Below are 21,601 nucleotides of genomic sequence, written 5' to 3' on the forward strand. Positions count from 1 at the left end.
GACTACAAAAAAAGGTTCATCCTGCATTGATCACTAGGATATTGAGCATTGCCTTTATGCAGTTACAAGCTATTTAACATACAAATTCGGGATCAAATCATATTCGTACAATTAAGCAGTAGTATAGGAAAAAACAATAACTATAATACAAGCTCTAATTCTCTGCAATAAAATAGTTGACTAATTTTGTGTATTATTAAAATGGGAACAAGAATTCTAATATATAAATCAATTGGGGGCCATGACCTAAGTGTACCATGCAGAAGAAAATCCGTGAATTACACTGCATGTGTGAGTGTGGATTCCTCATCTTCCCTGTGATCAAAACTGGAATGCAGGTTGTCAAAGTGAAATGGCTGCTGATCAACCAAGCTACAGGAAGAACCCGAACGAGTACATGTAAGTGATCTCTCAATATCACTAATTTCTGCTATAAAGGAGAGTGGGCGATCTGGATTCCGGGGAACCATAGCATGGTTACTTTCCAATATCTTTACAATCTGTTCCATAGTTGGCCTAGCATATAACTGCGGATGAGTGGACAAAACAGCAATCAGAACATAATTTTCCATTACTTCAGGCAAGCCCAACTCAGGAATACCTTTCTCAATAACATCCATCAGTCTACCTTCCCTCACTTGTGACCAAGCCCAATCTGTCAAAAGCTGAGCTTGACCCCCATCAAAAGACAAAACAGCATTTTTCCCACTCAACAGCTCGAGAAGCACAACCCCAAAACTGTATACGTCACTTCTCTCTGTTAATTGCCCATACAAAGCATATTCCGGGGCAACATAGCCAAGGGTTCCAGCCACTCTAGTACTCAAGTGTGACAATCCATCTTGAGTGAACTTTGCCAAACCAAAATCTGCAAGTTTTGGTTCAAATGTCTCATCCAAAAGAATGTTACCGGCTTTAACATCTCTATGGATGATAATCGGCTGAGCAGCATTGTGTAAATAAGCCAATCCGCGTGCAGTTCCAAGTGCAATCTTTCTACGAATCGGCCAACTAAGCCCTGTTTCCTGTGATCCGAAAAGATGGTCATAGAGGCTTCCGTAACGCATCAAATCACACACAATTATTCTCTGGTGCCCTTCCAGAGGATCTGTTGCAGTGCAATACCCTCTCAATGCAACAAGGTTAACATGTCTCACACTAGCAATGACCTCTACTTCATGTGTAAACACTGCATCCCCAGAAATAGAACAATTTTTGAACCTTTTCAATGCAACTTCAGATCCATCTGCTAATATGCCTCTATAAACATTCCCATATCCTCCTTTTCCAATTAGATTCCTCCTAGAGAAACTTCTAGTAGCCTCTTTCATCTCCTCAATTGTGAACTTGACCAAAGCAATACTTTCACCAGTCAATCCCAAAGCTGAAGCTGAACTTTTCGCGCTTCTATGAACATGTTTTTTCTTTGTCCTTCTTTGCTTGTGCCATCTCCAAAGAAACCATAATGCAGCAACTAACCCCAAGATGCTAATAACACATCCTATCACAACCCCTCGAAGCAAAGTCTTGTGCTTCTTGGTACTTTTAACAGCTGAAGTGAGATCAAGCGAGAACAAACACTTGTTGGTGCCTAAATCAGTCGGCCCAAACTGATTAGCAAAAGCTGCAGTATACATGAATGGGTATCCAATACAATCTGTGACATTTCCAATTCCAGTGGCATGAAAATAGGCCTTTTGGATACTTGAAAAGCTAGCTACACATGACGCGCAAGAAGAATTGTCCCCAAGGGATTCATTGCACAAATGCCTAATTTCTTGCAATTGGGATTCAGAAATTAAGGCTTCAAACTCTGCCAGATATTCATACAAGTATTTGAAATCCAACCAGTTTGAACCCCACAATTGGATCTCACATCGAACCCACCAATGTATTCGTTAATGAGGATCTCAAATGAGTCCCAACACGCATCAGTGGCGTTAGGAGGAATAGTAAAAAAGCCAGTGCTTCGAAGGTACTGGGATCGAACTATGCGAAATGATTCAAGAAGTTGATAGCACTCTGTTGGGACATCGACAAACTTGAGCCCTGAGTGGCTTTTCTTGGCCATTTCTCTAAGATCATCAAAGTTCAATGGACAAAGAGAATCAGAGGCTAGTTTTCTTGGTTTTAAAGCATTGGCAGCAGATTCAGAACAGCTAATGCTAGAAAACCCAACACCAAATCCAAGTAACAAGAACAAAAAGAGGGACATTTTGAGTTCTAGGGCTTTCAAACAATATTTGCTCAAGAACCCATTTTGGTTGGCTTGATTTAGTTGAAGGTTTTTGACATAAATTTTTCTTTTTCTTTTTCTTTCTCTATTTTTCAGTTGACTATTTTAGAATATGTTTTGTGTTTTGACACTTGACATATAATCATGAACTAATGAATGACCTATAATTAGTTATGACGTGTGGTTCTGCTAGATTGGCGTAGGGGATACGCATCTGGATCCGAGCTTTTTTTTTTTTTTTTTTTTTTTCTTTTTCTTTCTCTATTTTTCAGTTGACTATTTCAAAATATTATTTGGGCCAAAAATAAATTCAAAAAGCTCTTTTTTTTTTTTTTTTTTTGGTTTTTTTTCCTTAAAATTTTTTTTATATTTTTTTTTTGCTTTAAATTGTAATCCTTATTTTCTTATTCCAATTCATTATTTTTAATCCTTATTTTGTAATCCTTAAAAAAAATTATTTGGGCCAAAAATAAATTCAAAAACCTTTTGTTTTTTTCCTTAAAATTTATCTTTTTTGTTTATTTTTTTTTTGTTTTAAATTGTAATCTTTATTTTCTTATTCCAATTGATTATTTTTAATCCTTATTTTGTATTACTTATTTTGTAATCCTTAAAGTTGAAATTTATTTGGGCCAAAAATAAATTCAAAAAGCTTTTGTTTTGTATTTTTTTTTTTTTTTTTTTTTTGCTTTAAATTGTAATCCTTATTTTCTTATTCCAATTCATTATTTTTAATCCTTATTTTGTAATCCTTATTTATTTGGGCCAAAAATAAATAAATAAAACTTTTTTTTTAACACTTTTTGTAAAAAAAAAAAATTTAAAATTACAAATTCATCTACTTATTCCCATAGAATTTTCTAATACTTATTTTCTTATTCCAATTCATTATTTTTAATCTTAAAAAAGTATTACATAATAAAAATTCTAGTATACGAAATGTCATAACATCTTAAAAGCAAACAAAATGTAACATAAATTAAATATCTTCATCAGCACAACGGTTCCACAAATTTTCCATCAAATCATTCCTCAACCGCGTATTTGTCTCTCTGTTGCGAATTTGAAGTTGGCAAGAGGATATGTGTGCCGCTAAAACTGATGGGCATCGACTTAAAGTGGGAATCGGGATTGCATCCTCCGGTGGCGGAGTCCATCTTCCAATATTTGCGTGACGCTCATCTTCAATGATCATATTGTGAAGGATGATGCACGTTTTCATTATGAGGCGCAAGTCATCTTTCTCCCAATAACGCACTGGTCCTTACGTTATTGCCCACTTGATCTGCAATACCTCAAAAGCCCGTTCCACACCTTTTTTTGCTGCCTCTTGTCGTTGAGCAAATAATTTTTCTTTTATAGTGGTTGGGTGCGGGATGGTCTACATCAAAGTTGCCCACTTAGGGTATATACCATCAGACAGGTAATACCCCATTCTATAGTGATGTCCATTCGCTACATAATTAACTGGAGGTAATTGGCCATTGATGATGCCGTTGAATATCGAGGAATGATCCAACACATTTATATCATTATGTGAACCCGGCATTCCGAAGAATGCATGCCAGATCCACCAATCTTGTGAGGTAACTGCTTCCAATATGAGAGTATTCTTACCAGATTGTCCCCTATATATGCCTTGCCACTCCACTGGGCAATTCTTCCACTCCCAGTGCATACAGTCGATAGAACCAAGCATACCTGGAAAACCTCTCTGCTCCCCTTCTTCAAGTAGCCGTGCTATGTAGGCTTCATTGGGTGGGCGCATATACTCCTCTACATACACAGCAACAATAGCATTACAAAATGCCTTCAACCATTTAATGGCAGTGCTCTCGCCGATTTTAATATACTCATCATAGTGATCGGCTGCACAACCATATGCGAGTATACGAACTGCAGTTGTCATCTTTTGTATAGAAGACAACCCTAGATGACCAGTTGCATCCCTTTTTTTTGGACAAAGTAGTCATCATAAGCTTTGACATCATTAAGGATACGAAGAAAAAGTTCTCGTCGCATCCTGAATCGCATGTGAAAGTACTTCGGTGGATATGTGCAATTCTCGTTGAAGTAGTCTTTCATTAGCTAATAGTGGCTTCCCTCTCGGTCACGATGAATTTACCGCTTCTTTTTACGGACTTGAAATACTTGCTCAACTATCTCTGGCCTCACTGAATTTATAATCTCATAGAATTCGTCTTAATCCTATTGAATCAACGCCCCAAAAGGATCACCTTCCAAAGAAGATGACGAGGAAGATGAAGAATTAAAGTCTGCCAAAGGAAAAGCTTGTGATGACAAAGCCATTTGAATTTCGAAATTGAAAACGATGGATGATGATATTTTGCTATAATGGAGAGAGATGAATATAGTGATGATTTTCAAATGAGCAAATGAGTTTTATTATATAAGATAAAAAATATAGCCGTTTAAAATTCAAATTTTAAAAATATAGCCATTAAAAATTCAAAATTTAAAAATATAGCCGTTAAAAATATAGTCGTTAAAAATATAGCCGTTAAAAATTCAAATTTTAAAAATATAGTTGTTAACAATATAGCCGTTACAAATATAGCCGTTTAGGAAAAGTTAAGAAAAAAAAAAAATTTAATTTTAATTTTTTTTAATTATTTTTTTTGGAGAGCGAAAATTCGGAGAGCCTGATAGAGTGCATGTTTCTGGAGAGCGAAAACTGCTGACGTGGCTCTTGAAATTGCTGATGTGGCTCTTGAAATTGCTGATGTGGCTCTTGAAATTGCTGATGTGGCTCTTGGAAAAGCTGATGTGGTGTTGTTGGTGTGTCAAAATTCGGAGAGGCTGGTGCAGATGGCCTTAAGGAAGTCATGGTAAGGGCCCCACTGTAAGCAAGGAATATCATCATCAAAAAAAATCTGGGTACACATCAGGCATATTATATCTTCTGAAATGTCACAAAATTATGACTTGTAGAGACCCTTGTCATGTGTACGATTGTCAACCACACAAAAAGATGACTAAAATATGATATTTTTAATACTATGGTTAAGTTAATCTAACTAAAATAGTTACTGCAATGGTTACAACACATTAACCTCAACATTATAAACCAAAAGTTTCTGTATTGCTAATTGTTTAATCACAAATAAAATTTTTAGGAGGATCATAGTAACCGATAAAACTGAGTAGATACCAAGTTCTATATCAATAATTTTATAAATAGATGAGCTAATTTTTTTTAGGGTAAAGTATAGAAATATGACTTGAGATTTGTTAAAAGGACACTCAAATGAAAGTTTGTTTATTTTGGGATGATCAAACCCCCTTGTAAAATTTGTCATCCAAACGGGACCTTAAAACATGTGAAAATTTCATTTTACCCTTCACTATTTTATTAATTTTAATTATAAAATATCAAAATACTTAAATGGCCAAATTACACTCAGCACCCAATCAATCCTACAATCTGCAACTACTGTAATGTTACCGATTTTCTCCATTTTTTATTTTCGGGAATTTATTTGATTTTTTTGGATTATTTTAATTTTTACCTCGTTTTGCTTGCCACACGGGCCCCAACGGGCGTTTTGGTCATTTTTTTGAGCTGAGGGTTTTAACAGTGTATTTAAAATCATTTTAAGTCAATTAGAAGTGACGGTTTCATTTTTAGAATTTTTCGGAAGTCAGGACAATTTTCGGACTTTGGAACTTCCCCTAATTTTCTCACCTTAAGTGAAGGGCGTCATCGACATTTCACATGTGTGTGTGTGTGTTTATATACATGTATGTATGTTGTATTAGTGGTATTAAATGGAGGGTGATATTTTATGGCATTGTTGAGGTTATAAAGAAGTTTAAGGGGCATTTTGTTATTTAGGTTTCATGGACCAACCTAGAGAATTCTAGAAGCCAAAGACTTGGCTTCATTTTCTTTTGGTCCACTCATACTCCCCCCATTTTCTGACCACACTTTCCCTTCATCTCTCACTTCTCTTTCTCTCTCTATATTCCTCTCTCCCTTTTCTCTAGAATTTCTTCATACTAGAAGAATATATGGTTAAGCCGGAGTTAGCAAATTATAGATCGTTGCAAAGGTTACGTTTTGGTACCGATATTACAAGCTTTTGGTGGGATTCGAGTTTGGAGCTTGTAGTTTGGTTTGCTATCTTGAGGTAGGAAAAGTCTAAATTACGAATTTCCTATGATTTTAGTGAGTTCTATATATTTGTAGGAATGTACTTTAGGCTTTTTCTACTGAGTTATTGAGCTCGCCCTATTATCATTAACATTTTTCAAGAACTCGGAGATGAGCCGGTGAATGATAGGCACCCATGGTTATTGATGTAGTTAGGATTTAATTTCATTGTTATTAAAACTATGTAATTTTGGCCATGGAGGCCTCATTCCTTGTATTTGATTCATTTGAATTTGTATAAAATGAGATTTGTGTAAATTCGGCCTTTAAATGATGTATTGGACTGGTATTCGGTTTAATTGAAGGTACAGGAGTTTAATTGTATTTTATACACTGTCAGATGTATTATTTGGGACAAGATTAGACTTTAAATAAAGTCATCAAGGGACCAAGGGAGTAACCATGTACACAAGTGTTTAAATTTAAGCTTTTCTGGGCAATTTCAAGGTTCTGGACTTCTGGAACCAGTTCAGCTTTCAGGGAACAGGTTCAAGGGGTATTTTGTATCACGTTTGGGCATTTTGCCCATGTGGAACCTGTTTCAAAAATTGGGAACCGGTTCAAGTCCTCCAGTGGGCTTTTTGCGCTTCACAGTCTTATCAGCTTTGATCACTTAATTTTGGACGGTCATAACTTCTTTGTTCCAAACCCAAATAGGGTTATTCTTGAGTCCATTTTTACGGATTTTGAGTTAGCTTTCTAATGAGACCAACCACATCTTCGAATTCCATTCATGTTGAGAGTTATGATTGTTTTAGTGGAATAGTGTCGGAATTTCTCTTGAACCGGGTAAGCGTACTTTTGGGAAATCATAACCGATGACCATAGAACTTCACTGAGCATCATTGAAAGACTAGAATAATTGTTTTAAACTTCATTTGACCAGTTTAAGGTTTTATTACCCTCTCATATTGTAAAATGACCATTTTACCCCTAGTGTGTCCTCGGATTTGGTTAAGGACCCGGTTAGCGATTTGGACCCCTGGGTTCGGGTCGTTACAACTATATTCTGGTGCCGCCACCATATATTTACTGGTAGTACTAGTTTAACATCATCATCATCAACAAATACAAGTTCACCATCGTATGGATCTCAGTTTTCTTCAATTTTTACTAACTTTTTCCCAAATTCAACCAAATAAGACCACAACGTTACTTCTCTGCCACCCCAAACTAATATTTCTAAATCTCAAAACACTATATTACAATCACCCAATTTGCCTCCAAAACCATCAATTCCCAAAAAATAGACTCGAGATAAAGTTGAAGTCTTGAAGCAAAACCATAGCACGATTGTGGCACCAACAACTTCAGTGACGACGAATTTACCACCAAGTTAAACCAGAACATAATTGTGGCACCAACAACTCCGGTGACTGCAAATCACACTACAAATTCATTACCAAAGTCAGACTAGAACCCAATGGCTGCACCAAAAGCACCGGTGATAGGCAAATCAAATTGGGAATTCACCACTATTCGAATCATACATCTTCTTTGACGAAGAAGCCAAATAATGGGACTAATTTGGGTGCAAATCTGAAACAAAGGACTAATAATTTGGTTAATATTGCTCTCCGCCGTCACCCTCATCTGAGCTGCCGCCGATTCATCCACGGTTGAACCAGTCCGTCTCCACCGACCGAGTTTCCCTTGCCTGCACAGTGAACCATCCTTGTCTACCGCGAACCAGCCTATTGCCATCATCTCTACCATCGCCCATCACGGCCGAACCAACCAGTCGCAATCATCTTTGCCATCGCCCATTACGGCCGAGCCATCCACCGGCTGAACCATCGCTGCAGTTATCTCATCAGCGACTATGGGTCTTAATGGGTCATTAGAATCGAAGGTGGGCCGCGGATCTAGAGTCGGCCACGTCGGACTCAAAGGATCTAGAGTCAGCCAGTGAGACTCCTCCGTCGCCGCCTTGTGTGTGTGTGTGTGTATATATGTGTGGGTGTGACTGTATGTGTATGTGTGTAACAGTATGTGTGTGTTGGTGTTGGGGCAGAGGAAGAGAGTAGAAAAAGAAAGAAATGGTTATTGGTATGAGGTTAGAAAGGTCATTTCAATATTCAAATTGGTCAATATGAAAGTTAAAGGATAAAAATGTCAATTTATTACCATTGGGGTGTCTTTGGTAGCTGTATCAAACTTGAGGGGGTGTCATTGTCCCAAAATAGGTAAAGTTTTATATGAGTGTCCTTTTAGCAAACCTCAGGGGGTGTTGCTGTACTTTACCCTTTAAAAAAAAAAAAATTAATAATGCATTATTATTGGTCGGGTATATCAATGACTTGGTATATCTGTCACATCGAAAATTTACTTGATAAAACTATACTGTGTTTTATCGAGTCTTTGAGGTCTCGCTTTTGAACTGCACTCTTGACTTGAATGGTGTGTGTGTTGTGAGGCCGATACACGTGCTATAAGAAGGAAAAAAACTACACAGTATTGAATCGTTTAAAGCTGAGTGGGAGTGTGGCGTTGATGGTTGAACATGTAAGCTTCGGAAGATAAAGATAAACTTAAGTTAACCTATTATGAATTTTTCAAGTGATTGGGAGTTCAAAATTTTCAATAAAAATTTCTGATAAATAAGCTGATATGGAGTAAATGACTTATAGATACAACTTCCAGAGCAACACACTACTCTAATGGAGCACTTTAACAATTATCATCTGTTACATATACCTGCAATTTTACAAATATTTTATTCTAGTAGTGGGGTTTTATTACAATAAGAGAGAAGAGAATATATATTCCTGAAAACTTCTTAAAGTTCACTTAAAACACAAGTAGATCAATAGAATGGTTTTGTGGAATGTCTTAGGCACCTCCTACTGAGCCGTTGTGCTCACCCCTTATATTACCATTTTCAAGTCATGGGAAAAGAAGTGGCGGACGACGTTCCACCACAAGCTTAGGTGGACTAGTGGACCGTTTTGTTATATTTTGTAATTGGAATCCCACCTTTTGTAAAGTATTAGTATGACATGTATAACTTTGTAACTCATGGCCTTGTAATTGTAACTATAAATCTTTTGTACTAATTTTGATGTAACTCAGACTATTTTGTAAATGGCCATTAAATTATGTAAAGAACTATGTTGGTACATTTGGGATGAATTGTGATACCCCTCGATTCTAGAGCCATGGGTGATCAAGTCCGAGCATAGATACGAGATATACCAAACAATTAAATATATAAACAAGCATTTGATTACAAAAGAAATAACTAAAAATAAATAAAATAGCAGAAAAGAAATTAAATAATAAATCCTTAAATAAAAAATAATTAATCCTTCAAATGAATATCCAAAAACCTCCGATATCAGTGCAACTCGGGAATCCATCTAGTGGACCCATAATAATATCCCAACTGAAATAACCAAAATGTAATAATCCAAAACTAAAACATAAAGAGATCCCTACGTAGAACCGGAAGAATGATGTGGACTGTCTCTACTCAGCACGAACAAGCTCTATGTCTGAAACTGATGAACACCTGAAAAATAATAATGGGTCAGGCCCACGAACAAGTTCTTTCTACGACAACCTAAATAGAGACCGGAGAAATTATATATCTATAGCTAACCCATGCAATAACTACATAGTCCATAACTACATCTGCACACTAAAGGAACCTCACTAGACTATGCAAAACACACATATTGTGGGCATGAGTACCTAGACCTACCAGGGCACACAACTACGTTATATCTAGCTACACATCGCTGGCAATATATGCACCTTATCCACTGATCCTGAGGCTCAAGCTCATATCATGGCAAATGTGTGTATATATATATATATATATAAAACATATATCCTATTCAATATAAAGTAATCCACTATGTATCATCCAATTTGTTCAGTTGACCTGACACGAATATAAGTAGAACTTAACATTTTACTTAATCCATTTCCTTATAAAATAGGTAGGACTTAGCTGATAAGTTAATCCATCCTTAGAGTGCCACCATCCCATATTGGTGTACTACATCCACACAATCCAATAGTTGATGTCACAATTAAAGAAGTACATCAAATAATCCAGAAATAAACATAATATCATGCTATCACAGAATAAAAATGACTTATAATTTATTTAAGCTTCCTACACATTTAATCTCAATTGTTAGAGCAATTTAAAAAGATTAAATCCATTCATTCCTCAAGAATTCAAATAGCATGCATTGTTACATTTAAGTCTGTTCAGAATTTATTTAAACTCATACCTAGTCCTTATTTAATGTTTAGGACACCTCAAAATCAATTAAAATTAATTTAACGTTGTTTACGAAACTTCCCCAGGTAAGGCTCGAGCTTTCACCTTAATGGCTCGAGCTTCCTAACCATAGCTCGAGCTTTACACCAATAACTCGAGCTTTCAGTACATAGCTCGAGCTTTACATTAATAGCTCGAGTTTTTCTCCTATGGCTCGAGCTTTTCTTCCAAGGTTCAAGCGTTTCATCTATGGCACGAGCTTTGCTTTCAAGACTCGAGCACTGTAATAGCGGATCGAGTACTGTTACACAATTCAACCCAGAAAATCCTACTGTGAATCATTCTTTATTGTTTAAGGATTCTAAGGCATGTTTCTAAGTTTTATCAATACACAGATATGAAAACACATTATTTAAAACATGTAAAAATTCATAAAGAACTCAGATCAAATTCATACAACAAGAACAACCATGAAATATAATTTATAAATCCTATTTTTTAGATCAATTAATTTATAAATTCTAGTTTTAATTATTCTTTAAACAACCCTAAGATTATACTAGAGATATATAATTCACAGATCAAAGGAGAATTGTAGAACAAGAACTTGCCTTTAGGGATTTGATAAAACCCCTAACCTCCTTCTTCCTCTTTGTCTTCCTTTTCCTTCATTCATTCTCTTTCTCTCTAAAATATATTATGTAATATATTTCTAGTCTCCTTTTCCAACCCTATAGTTATGTATTTATAGGCTAAATAATAACCCTACTCCTTTTCCCAATCTAAGTCAAACTAATAAAGAAAATAATAAAATTAAAATACTAAAAAGATAACTAAAATATATGCTACGTATAATCTATGTATATTCTTATTATATAAAATATATAAATATATATCAGATTATTACTAAATAACTTTCCTTATATATATATATATATATATATATATATATATATATATATATATATAGGTAATTATCCATACCCATTAAACCACTTATCCAAGTAGTCCATGGAACCCAATTGGTTGGCCCATTACTACTAACCATTAAAAATAAAATAAAACAAAAGAAACATTTAATTACTTAATCTTTAATTAATTTCAAATAAGCAACACATTAATTAAACCAACTAATTCAAATAATATTTAAGCACATAATCAGTTAAGTCAAATAATACATTTAGGCAAATAAAATATGTAAGTAAACAATTCAATTAAACACATAAGCAAATAATCACATAATCAAATAACCACACAAGCAAATAAATAAATAAAATACAACTAAAATATTTAAAATAATACCGAGACTATCCTTTTAAAATTATGGGTATTACATGAATGGGATGACGATGAATTATTTAAATGATTTATTGATGTTTATGACTATGGGGCATTGTATCTTATTTGTTGTGAGTTGGGATAGGTTTTATAATAGGTTTTAGCTCACGAATGAGCTCGATTAGATACAGGACCATTGAAGCCATAACCTGTAGAATTTGCAGCTTTCAGGGTTTGTCGGCCGACTTACCAACTGACCGACAGTGCATTTCGAGGCTAGACAATGGGTTAAGTTACTGAAACCGTTGTTTCGGCCGACAGACTAACTCAGTCCGCCGATGACCCTTCAGTTTCAGCCGGCTAACATAAGACTGTCAACCTGCCGATGCTGTTCTAGTATGGCATATTATGAGCCTTGGGATGATGTGTATATAGTGTATTGACGTTAAAAATGACCTTTATGTCCTTAGATGACCTCGGGTTTGGGTACGGACCCGACTAGCGATTCAGACCCTGAGTTCGGGTCGTTACATCCTCAATTGTGAACTTGACCAAAACAATACTTTCACCAATCAATCCCAAATCTGAAAGTGAACTTTTCGCGCTTCTATTAACATGTTTTTTTTTCGTCTTTCTTTACTTGTGCCATCTTAAAAGAAACCATAATGCAGCAACTAACCCCAAGAAGCTAATAACACATCCTATCACAACCCCCCAAAGCAAATGTTGTGTCTTTCAATAATAAATTAAGAATTCGCAATAGAACGATTCTGTGTAGGATAGCTCTACGTAAAGAGGATGTCGAACCCACAGGGAGATGAGATTTGCATTAGTCTTTTATTTTGTTTTATGGTTTATAGGTAACTTGGTTGGAAAGTTTGTTGGTTGTCACGATTTAACAAACTAAAATTATAATAAAATATTTAACTAGAGCAAATCAAACTAATTTAAATGATCAGAGAAAGACAGTCTTAGGGCTTTGACTTCACCACAACCATCATATTATGGTTAATTATACTAACTCTGGGAATTTAACAATGATATTTTTCCAAATGAATTGAACTCAATAACATTCGTTCAATTCGGGTTTTAAAGAAAGATGTTTTACAAGATTAGCTAACTATAACCTATCTACAGTTAGCGTGGATTATCGGCCTACCTACTTTACCTACTTTAACTACTTTGCGAATGAACCACCTTTCCTAAGCATAGATTATGAAAACATTCATTTGTAAAAGCATTGGAACACCATTATATGATCTCTATTCTTATGGCCGGCAGGGCTCCTCCAGATACCGTTCAATAAGATAGGTTGAGAATAGAGAATAAACTATTACATCTAAGACAAGGGAATTACAGTTTATAATTATTAAAGCGTGAAAATCACTTGAGTTGTCTCAAGTGCTCATAGTCATATAATCAAGAAAATAATCATATATTAAAAATAATCCCAGAGTTAAAACAATCAAACTATAATATTAGATTGGGTTACGTCAGTGCCCTAATAGAGGAATTAGCTACTCATGACGAGGCTGTATATCATCTGTGTTGAGTTCATCTCCTTCGTCATAGACAACACTTTTCTTCTCAGGATCTTCACTTCTAAGATTATAGGAACCCTAAAAGCCACCACGCCTTCAGCCTTCTGAATTACATTGTAAAAAGAGATTGATATTTCAGACCTCTTCTATCAAGGCTTACACCTTCTTTTATAGAAGAAAATAAGTATTTGGTGGGCTTTTAGGTCTTCTGGCCCAACTGGGATGAGATACGGCTGGTAAAGAAAGCAATCCCGGAATATTAATCTGACATGTCATGGAAGGCTCGAGCATTAGGAACAAAGGCTCGAGCTTTAAGGTTCAGGCACGAGTTTAAGGAATGAGGCTCGAGCCTCTCTGGATGGATGCTCGAGCTTCAATAAATGGTGCTCGATCTTCACTTTGATACTTAGCCAATTTTCTTTAACTATTTTTCGAAGCGTCTTTTTCTTCAATACTTAGAATATTTTTGGGGTTGAACTCTTTTAACATTGCTTAATCCAAGCTTCATGGGCTCGAGCACTAGGTACCATGCTCGAGCATTTAGGGCTCAAGGCTCGAGCATCAGTGCATGGTGCTCGATCTGGGAGGTGAGGCATGAGACCTGGGAGCATAGCCTTTCAATTAAATTAACTTTTTTTATTTCCGACACCTCATGCTCAAGCTTGAGGGTCAAGGTTCTAGCACCCTTAGTTAAGGCTTGAGCACCCTATGGTAAGGCTCGAGTACCAAGGTATAAGGCTCAAGTTTTTGGGCCTCATTGACTTTTCTTCTTTTCTTTGTTGTGATGCTATAGCCTTGACACATGGGCTTGAGCTCTAGGGCTTTAACTTCTTCAAACTTCACCATTTAAGCTCTTGGCTTGCTCTGAATGATCGGCAACGACTCTATAAGCTTCGATATCATCATAAAGTCCCGGTTTTAACCATTTTTCTGGAAAGTACCTACAAACACACATTAAACATAAATTAGTCTAATTATGGATAGAAGCATCACTTTAGGTCTTAACATATACGTATTTAGGGGCTCGAATATGCATATATTCAACGCTTATCAGCAAAAGTCTTGTGGCTCTTGGTACTTTTAACAGCTAAAGTGAGATCAAACGAGAACAAACACTTGGTGGTACCTAAATCAGTTGGCCCAAACTGGTTAGCAAAAGTTGCATCGTACATGAATGGGTACCAAATACAATCTGTGACATTCCCAATTCTAGTGGCATGAAAATAGGCCTCTTGGATACTTGAAAAGCTATCTATACACAACGCGCAAGAAGAATTGTCCCGAAGGGATTGATTGCATAAATGCCTAATTTCTTGCAATTGGGGTTCAAAAATTAAGATATTGATACAAGTATTGAAAATCCAACTAGTTTAAACCCCGTAATTGGATCTCACATCGAAAACACCAAGGTATTCGTTAACGAGGATCTCAAATGAGTCCCAACATGCATTAGAGGCGTTAGGAGGAATAGTAAAAAATCTAGTGCTTCGAAGGTACTGGGATCGAACTATGCGAAATGCTTCAAGAAGGTGATAGCATTATGTTGGGACATCAACAAACTTAAGCCCTGAGAGGCTTTCCTTGACCATTTCTCTAAGATCATCAATGTGTTGGAATATATGAATGAAATTTGCCTACAACTTTTAAGTTGGAAAATCCAATCACATTATTCTAACAACGTAAATGTGATTCTGGGTGTTCATGTATATCACGTTAGAACTACTATAGCGTGTATGTGGCTGGTTGTTATGCCTAATGTGAAGTGTTGTATGGTGTTACATATATAATGCTATAGGTGCAAAAACATCATATAGCTTATCGGTTCTTTAACGCATCCTTTAATATATTTTGGGAAACAAGAAGAGCTGAAGAGGTATGACAGTTATAGGCTAAGAGACATGCATATTAGTATATGGCATTTGTAAAGACTGAAACATACCTTTGGAATCATATTGTTTTGGAAATAGTGCAACCTTTGCGTATGGTTGTGTTTATTGTGTATACCAATTGTAAAGACTGAAACATTATAACCTTTGGAATCATATTGTTTTGGAAACAGTGCAACCTTTACGTATGGTTGTGTGTGTTATGGAAAGGCACCTAGTTGCCTATAAATAACCCTACATGTTCATTTGCAAAGTACACTATTCAAAATCTTCTTTACAGATTTCTGAATTTTCTCTTTTTCTCTCTCATTTTCTTCTCTGCATACATATAGTTCTAATGTATGAGTGCGTCCAGTCTATAGAAGAAAGTACTACACCGAGTTGGTTCGCCCATTTCTTCGGTTTGCAGTACTACTAGCGAAGGAAGAAAAGTCGTTGTATCCTGGGAGATAGACGCCATTGAATCCATTAGCATCATAGCGGGGTGAATCTGTCTTAAGGACATAGAATCAAATTCTAGCCCCGACTTATTATCAGGTTCTTTTATTTTTGTATAGTTTTATTTTATTTTATATAACTATATTTTATAAGAAATACCAAAGACCAGTAGCCTAATGGTATTAGACCCCTACTTCCTAAAGGGAGGTCAAAGGTTCAAACCTCAGTGGAGGCATATGTGTGTGAGTACCAACTAAGAAAAAAAAAAAAATAAAAATATTTTATAAGATATATATAGATTATTGTTTTATAACAATAATTATATATATATATACACACACACACACACACACACATTATATTTTTACATAATATTTAAATAGTAATACTATAATATATGGTATACTTATACCATATTTGGACAACACAATGTTCAATGGACAAAGAGAATCAGTGGCTAGTTTTCTTGGTTTTAAAGTATTGCTAATGCTAGAAAACCCAACACCAAATCCAAGTAACATGAACAAAAAGATGGACATTTTGAGTTCTAGGGCTTTCAAACAATATTTGCTCAAGAACCCATTTGGGTTTGATTGATATAGTTGAAGGTTTTGACAATAAGATATAAAATATATATTTTTGACTTGACAGTTGAATTATTGGAGGGAAGCAGCTTTGAAGTGGGCAGTCATAACTGATTTTGAAATGTTAAATGTGGATATTGAGAATGAGTATTTGGACCTATAAGCAACCAATCAATGAAAAATAATTCAATAATCAAAAACTTTATTTTTTTCCTTACAATTTTTATTTTATTTTTAGTAATGGAGAATTCACCTAAAAGGAAAACCCAGCACTAAATCAAAGGAACGTGAACAGGAAGAGGGACATTTCGAGTTATAGGGCTTTCAAACAAAATTTGATCAAGAACCCATTTGGGTTGGCTTTATTTGGTTGAAGATTTTGAGATATAATTTAAAAAATAAAAATAAATCAATAGACCTATATAATAAAATATATTTTGTGTTTTGACAAATGACTTATTGGAGGGAAGCAACTTGGAAGTTGGCTGTCAACTGATTTTGAAAGGGGGATGTCTAGAGTGTGCTTGTTTGGACTTATAAGCAGCCCATCATCTTCTTTTTTTTTTTTTTTTTTAATTTTTTAATTTTTTTTATTTTTAAAAAGTTTGTTAAAAGTGCATTAAACACGCCATCAACTGTTAATTGTTAGCAAGTATCATTTTGTCATGGTGGTTGAGTTGCTCTCCTTATTTAGAAACTCGTATTCAAGTCTTCTACCAACTAACTTATAATATTTTAAAAAATAAAATAAAATCAAATAACAGTCTCTTACTTGATTAATGCTACACCAAAATCCAATTAACACGCACCTCATTTGAAATTTTTTGTCGTGGATTATGCAATCTAACATTTCAAAACTACAAATAATAGAGAACTCAAAAATGATTTGCGACCCGTACCTAAGAGTCATTCTCAAGACTTTCTTGCAAGTTCCAATTATTATATTAAAAATATTTTTTGTTTTATAAAACAATAATTTTCAAAAAAAAATGTTGGCCCAACTGACATGAAAATAAGATCCTTTTTATGTGCAAATACTACTAAACAGGCCCAATGTAACTGTGTGCAGTCAGTGGTTTGTCAACAGGCAATTTCATAAGCTTGTAATTAAACCTGTGATGGCTCATATTCCCAAGAAGCTTATCAAGATGTCACAAAGGGTTTCAAACTATGTCACAAAGATTTCATGGGCTTGTAATTAAACCTGTGACACCCATTTAAAAAATATCATTAAAAGACGCAAAACTCTTCCGATTTTTCTTAAAAGAGCGTTTTGGAGAAGTTAGGGGTACCAACTTCCCTAAAACGCTCTTCTAAGATGTAAAAGCTCTTTTTAAAAACTAGCTAAACACTACACAAAACAGTTTCTAAGTCTGAACAGCCAAAAGCATCATTTGAAAAATTAATCCAAACAGATCCTAAACCTTTTTACTCTAAAAGAGTCTAGTTTGGGCCTGTGAAGGAAGCTCCATTGTTCACCCACTAAGAAGAAAAATTGTATAGCTGGGTAGTCGGATTACCAATTTAGTTGAGGCCTCTATTTAATGTGCAAATTGGCAACGCCATAGGCATTGAGATGGTGTAACAGGTGGGCGCTTACCAATTTACTTAAAAACTCAAGCTGTTGGGTAGTGATGCATACCCACCCATTTATACTCAATCACTTTTCCCATTCGGATCCGATGTGAGACAAATAACTCTTATTACATTCTCCCCCACCCAAATTCGCAACGCCCTCGTTGGGCTCAGGCCACCCTGCCTACACGGGGTGCTCACCCGGACGCCTTCCGAGCCGGGTGCTTGGCGTGACACCGAATTAAGGACTGAGCATGGATCTGGCTCTAATACCAACTGTAACAGGTGGACGCTTGCCCATTTACCTAAAAGCTCAAGCTATTAGGTAATACTGTATACCCACCCATTTATACCAAATCACTTTTCCATCTGGATCCGATGTGGGACAAATGACCCTTGTTACAGATGGACACTTAGATAGAAGACAAAAGTAGTAGACTAACCTCTCTTTTGTTTTTCAAAATTATTCCAACTTTTTTTTAGGCTTATAAGTTAAAAGGACTAATGCTACAATTACCGAACTGTTTTTGTGTGATCTCAATATCGAGTATTTAACAAAGACTTTTGGCAATATTAGATAAGAATAAACTATTTTCTCATAAGGTATTTATTTCATTAATTATCACATTAGTCGATAACAACAACATATCCATAATTTTATCTTTTCTTAAAACTTAGGCCTCGCTTGGAATGACACTCTGAAAACAGTTTTCTATTTTCAGAGTGTCAAAAATTCAAAAAACAATTCCTTTGTTTGCTTGGTACTTGTTTTTGGAGAAGAGTTTTTAAAAAACTGAAAACTAAGAGTTCACGTGTTTAGAGCCTATTCTCTCCGGCTTTATCAAGGTCAAAATTGAGTTTTTTAACCGCCCACAAGGCTTTATGCTCTAACTCAACCAAAAGATGGCAAGGCTTTCCATAAATAAGCCTATAAGGAGACATGCCAATGGGAGTCTTGTATGCCATCCGATAAGCCCACAAAGCATCATTTAGCGTCCTTGACCAATCTTTCTGAGTGGTGTTAACCGTTTTATTAAGAATATGCTTAATTTCCTGATTAGACACTTTAACTTGCCCATTTGTTTGAGGATGGTAGGGAGTGGCTACCTTATGAGTGACGGAGTACTTAAGAAATAAGTGCCTGATGAACGATGAAAAGTGCGTATTTAAACCCATTAAGCTTAGGCATTCTAGTACCTTTATCTATCTTACTTTACCGTCTTAGATTGATTTTGTATTATTTCCATTTTCAGGCACTTATCCCGAAAATAAGCTAACTCAGCCAAATAAGAGCTTAATTGAAGCAATTCTGGGATTAAACAAGGAAATGAGCAAAGTGGAGAAAGAAAAAAGCAAATGAAGCCAAAGGTGGGAAGCAGCAAAGTTCGATCGATCCAACTTTAAGGTTCGATCGATCGAACACTGATCGATCTCAGTACTTCAAGATAGATCCAAACCTTGACCCAAAGCATAAAGTCCAAAGTTCGATCGATCCAACACCACCCTTCGATCGATCGAACACTTTTGTCCTTATTCAAATGATTGATCTTATCTACAGCTGTACCACCCACTAACCACTTTTGTCCTTTTCCCAAAAATATCACCCAAAATATCTCGAATTTGTCTTTTCCCAAAAAGTTGAACTAGTTGGATCGATCCAGCCAATGGTTGATGGATCTCAGCCAGTTCGATCGATCCAAGTCCAAGGTTCGATCGATCGAACTTCCTCCAATGCGAAAAAGTTAAAAAGCCAGCTTGTTTAATCCGTCCTCTATCCAATCATTAGAGAATATTCTTTGCACGACCCCAGCTCATTTTGTGTGTCACTTGACTTACCTATAAAAGGAATATGATGCACTTTTCAAGGGGAGATAGAAGGGACAATATATAATTCTAGGGATTATTCTCAAAGGAGGAAAGCTTAGAGGAGGAGGAGGCTAGAGACACCATTAGAGACTCTTCATCATCCAAACAGCAGATTTCAACCATGGAGTTAGCCCTTCAGGGTTAGAGGAGCATCACCATGAGTGGCTAGACATCCTCTTGGAGCTAGAGTTAGCCCCAAACATACTTTCTTTATCTTAATCTTACGCATTATTGAGGGATTAGTGTTGTAATTAATGTTTTAACAGTTTGATATATATAGATCTTGATTGTTCAATTATTATGTGGTTAAATGCTTTCAATTGATCATTTTATTCTATCCATATATCTATGTATGTTAGAATAGATGTTCATGTGCTTGTCTCTAGATTTTGTGTTATTGATGCATGTCTATGTGTATTGATGCTATAGATTTAGAGATTATCAAAACATAGTGCTTAATGGAATGCTCTTGTGATTTTCTTGATGGTTCATACTTAATCCTTGATGGATTGTGCCTCTCCCCTACTTTATTTTCATGCTAGCAGTGTAGATGTAGTATAGTTGTAGTGTAGTGTTAAATAAGAGGACAATCCATGTTTTTTGTTTGATGTTCCATGCTTTTGAATGCAAGTAGCATATGTCTCTAACCTTGTATTGTATTTGGATTGAGCTTAGTGAAAGGATTAATGACTTGTTTTGATCTATTGTGCCTTTCACATGTTATTTAGACAATATATGCTTCATTGCTTAGATATATTGTGCCTTTCACATGATGTTTAGACAATACATGCTTAACTAGTCATCCTTACTTGTTGAATCAACCAAACACATACATACACCAATATTGCAACACACCATTTGTCCTCATTAGTCACTTGTCAATGGTATAGAAATACATTGCTTGGTGGTGATCTCTAAACCCCAGAATTTCTCTCTCTCTTACTTACTCTTTATTGCATTCAATTATTTAGTTTAATTTGCTATCTAGTTTAATTAACCAACCAACCATTTGTTTGATCACTCGACCTACTAGCCCTAATAGTGATTCCACAACCTTGCAACCTTGTTCGACCCTCACAATCCCTTGGGATGATCCCTACTCGCCCTAGCTATATTTGTAGTGAAAGGTAGTAGTGGCTTTTATAAATGTAAAACTCTTGGCCCTCACCTTAATGCACACTCTCCAAACTTTATGGTAGTGCGGCAGAACCGATTAGTTTTTGGCGTCGTTGCCGGGGATTGATTGATTTGATTTGGCAACGTCGGAATTGTGGAATCAATTAGGATTAATACTCTTTTGATCGTGTCTTTACTTTACTTTTATTTTTCTCTTTGGTTACTTATTGTGTTGTTCTTATTTGACTAGGTGCATTGTTAGAGAGGAAGCAAGCAAATGAGTATTCAAGCAAAGTAAAGAAAGTAAAAAGCTAAAAATTTTAAATTTTTTTTGCTAAGGTAAGCTTTAAATTTGGAGTTGAAGTGCTAAAGGACCTTTGTGAGACTTTCTTTATTCAATCCCTTAGTTAAATCGTCGACCCGCATGGAGGCTTGTTTTTAATTGTTCTTTGCATCATTATTGTTAAAGCATGGGAGTATGAATTAAGTGTTTATGGAAGAAGTCTAATTGCATTGTTGTGAAAGCATAGTGTTTGTCATTCTTTGTGCTTGTTGTGTTTTGCATTGTGCATGTATGGACGTCGTTCATTGAGACCATCTCTTGTCCCTCTAGATTTGCATCTTGAATCCATCGTTAGAAATCCTAGGGGAAGAGGAAGTTCAAATAGAACCA

At 35.6% G+C, this 21,601-nt stretch overlaps 1 protein-coding gene and 1 pseudogene across 1 annotated transcript; both read right to left on the minus strand.

Annotated features, from left to right (window-relative positions):
- Positions 1-7: 7 nt before the first annotated feature.
- LOC132299765 (probable LRR receptor-like serine/threonine-protein kinase RKF3) lies at positions 8-2,364 on the minus strand (annotated as a pseudogene).
- An 851-nt stretch (positions 2,365-3,215) lies between these two features.
- Positions 3,216-4,145, minus strand: LOC132301215 (uncharacterized). The gene is made up of 2 exons (XM_059798489.1): positions 3,650-4,145; positions 3,216-3,418 (listed from the first exon to the last, which is right to left on the minus strand). Exons 1-2 carry the CDS (start codon positions 4,143-4,145, stop codon positions 3,216-3,218), a joined length of 699 nt encoding a protein of 232 aa, XP_059654472.1.
- Between the last annotated feature and the right edge of the window lie 17,456 nt (positions 4,146-21,601).

This window comes from Cornus florida, unplaced genomic scaffold, assembly GCF_030987335.1.
Source record: "Cornus florida cultivar Cherokee Brave unplaced genomic scaffold, ASM3098733v1 CherokeeBrave_3.0.0_Hap2_Chr03, whole genome shotgun sequence".
NCBI classification, from domain to species: Eukaryota; Viridiplantae; Streptophyta; class Magnoliopsida; order Cornales; family Cornaceae; genus Cornus; species Cornus florida.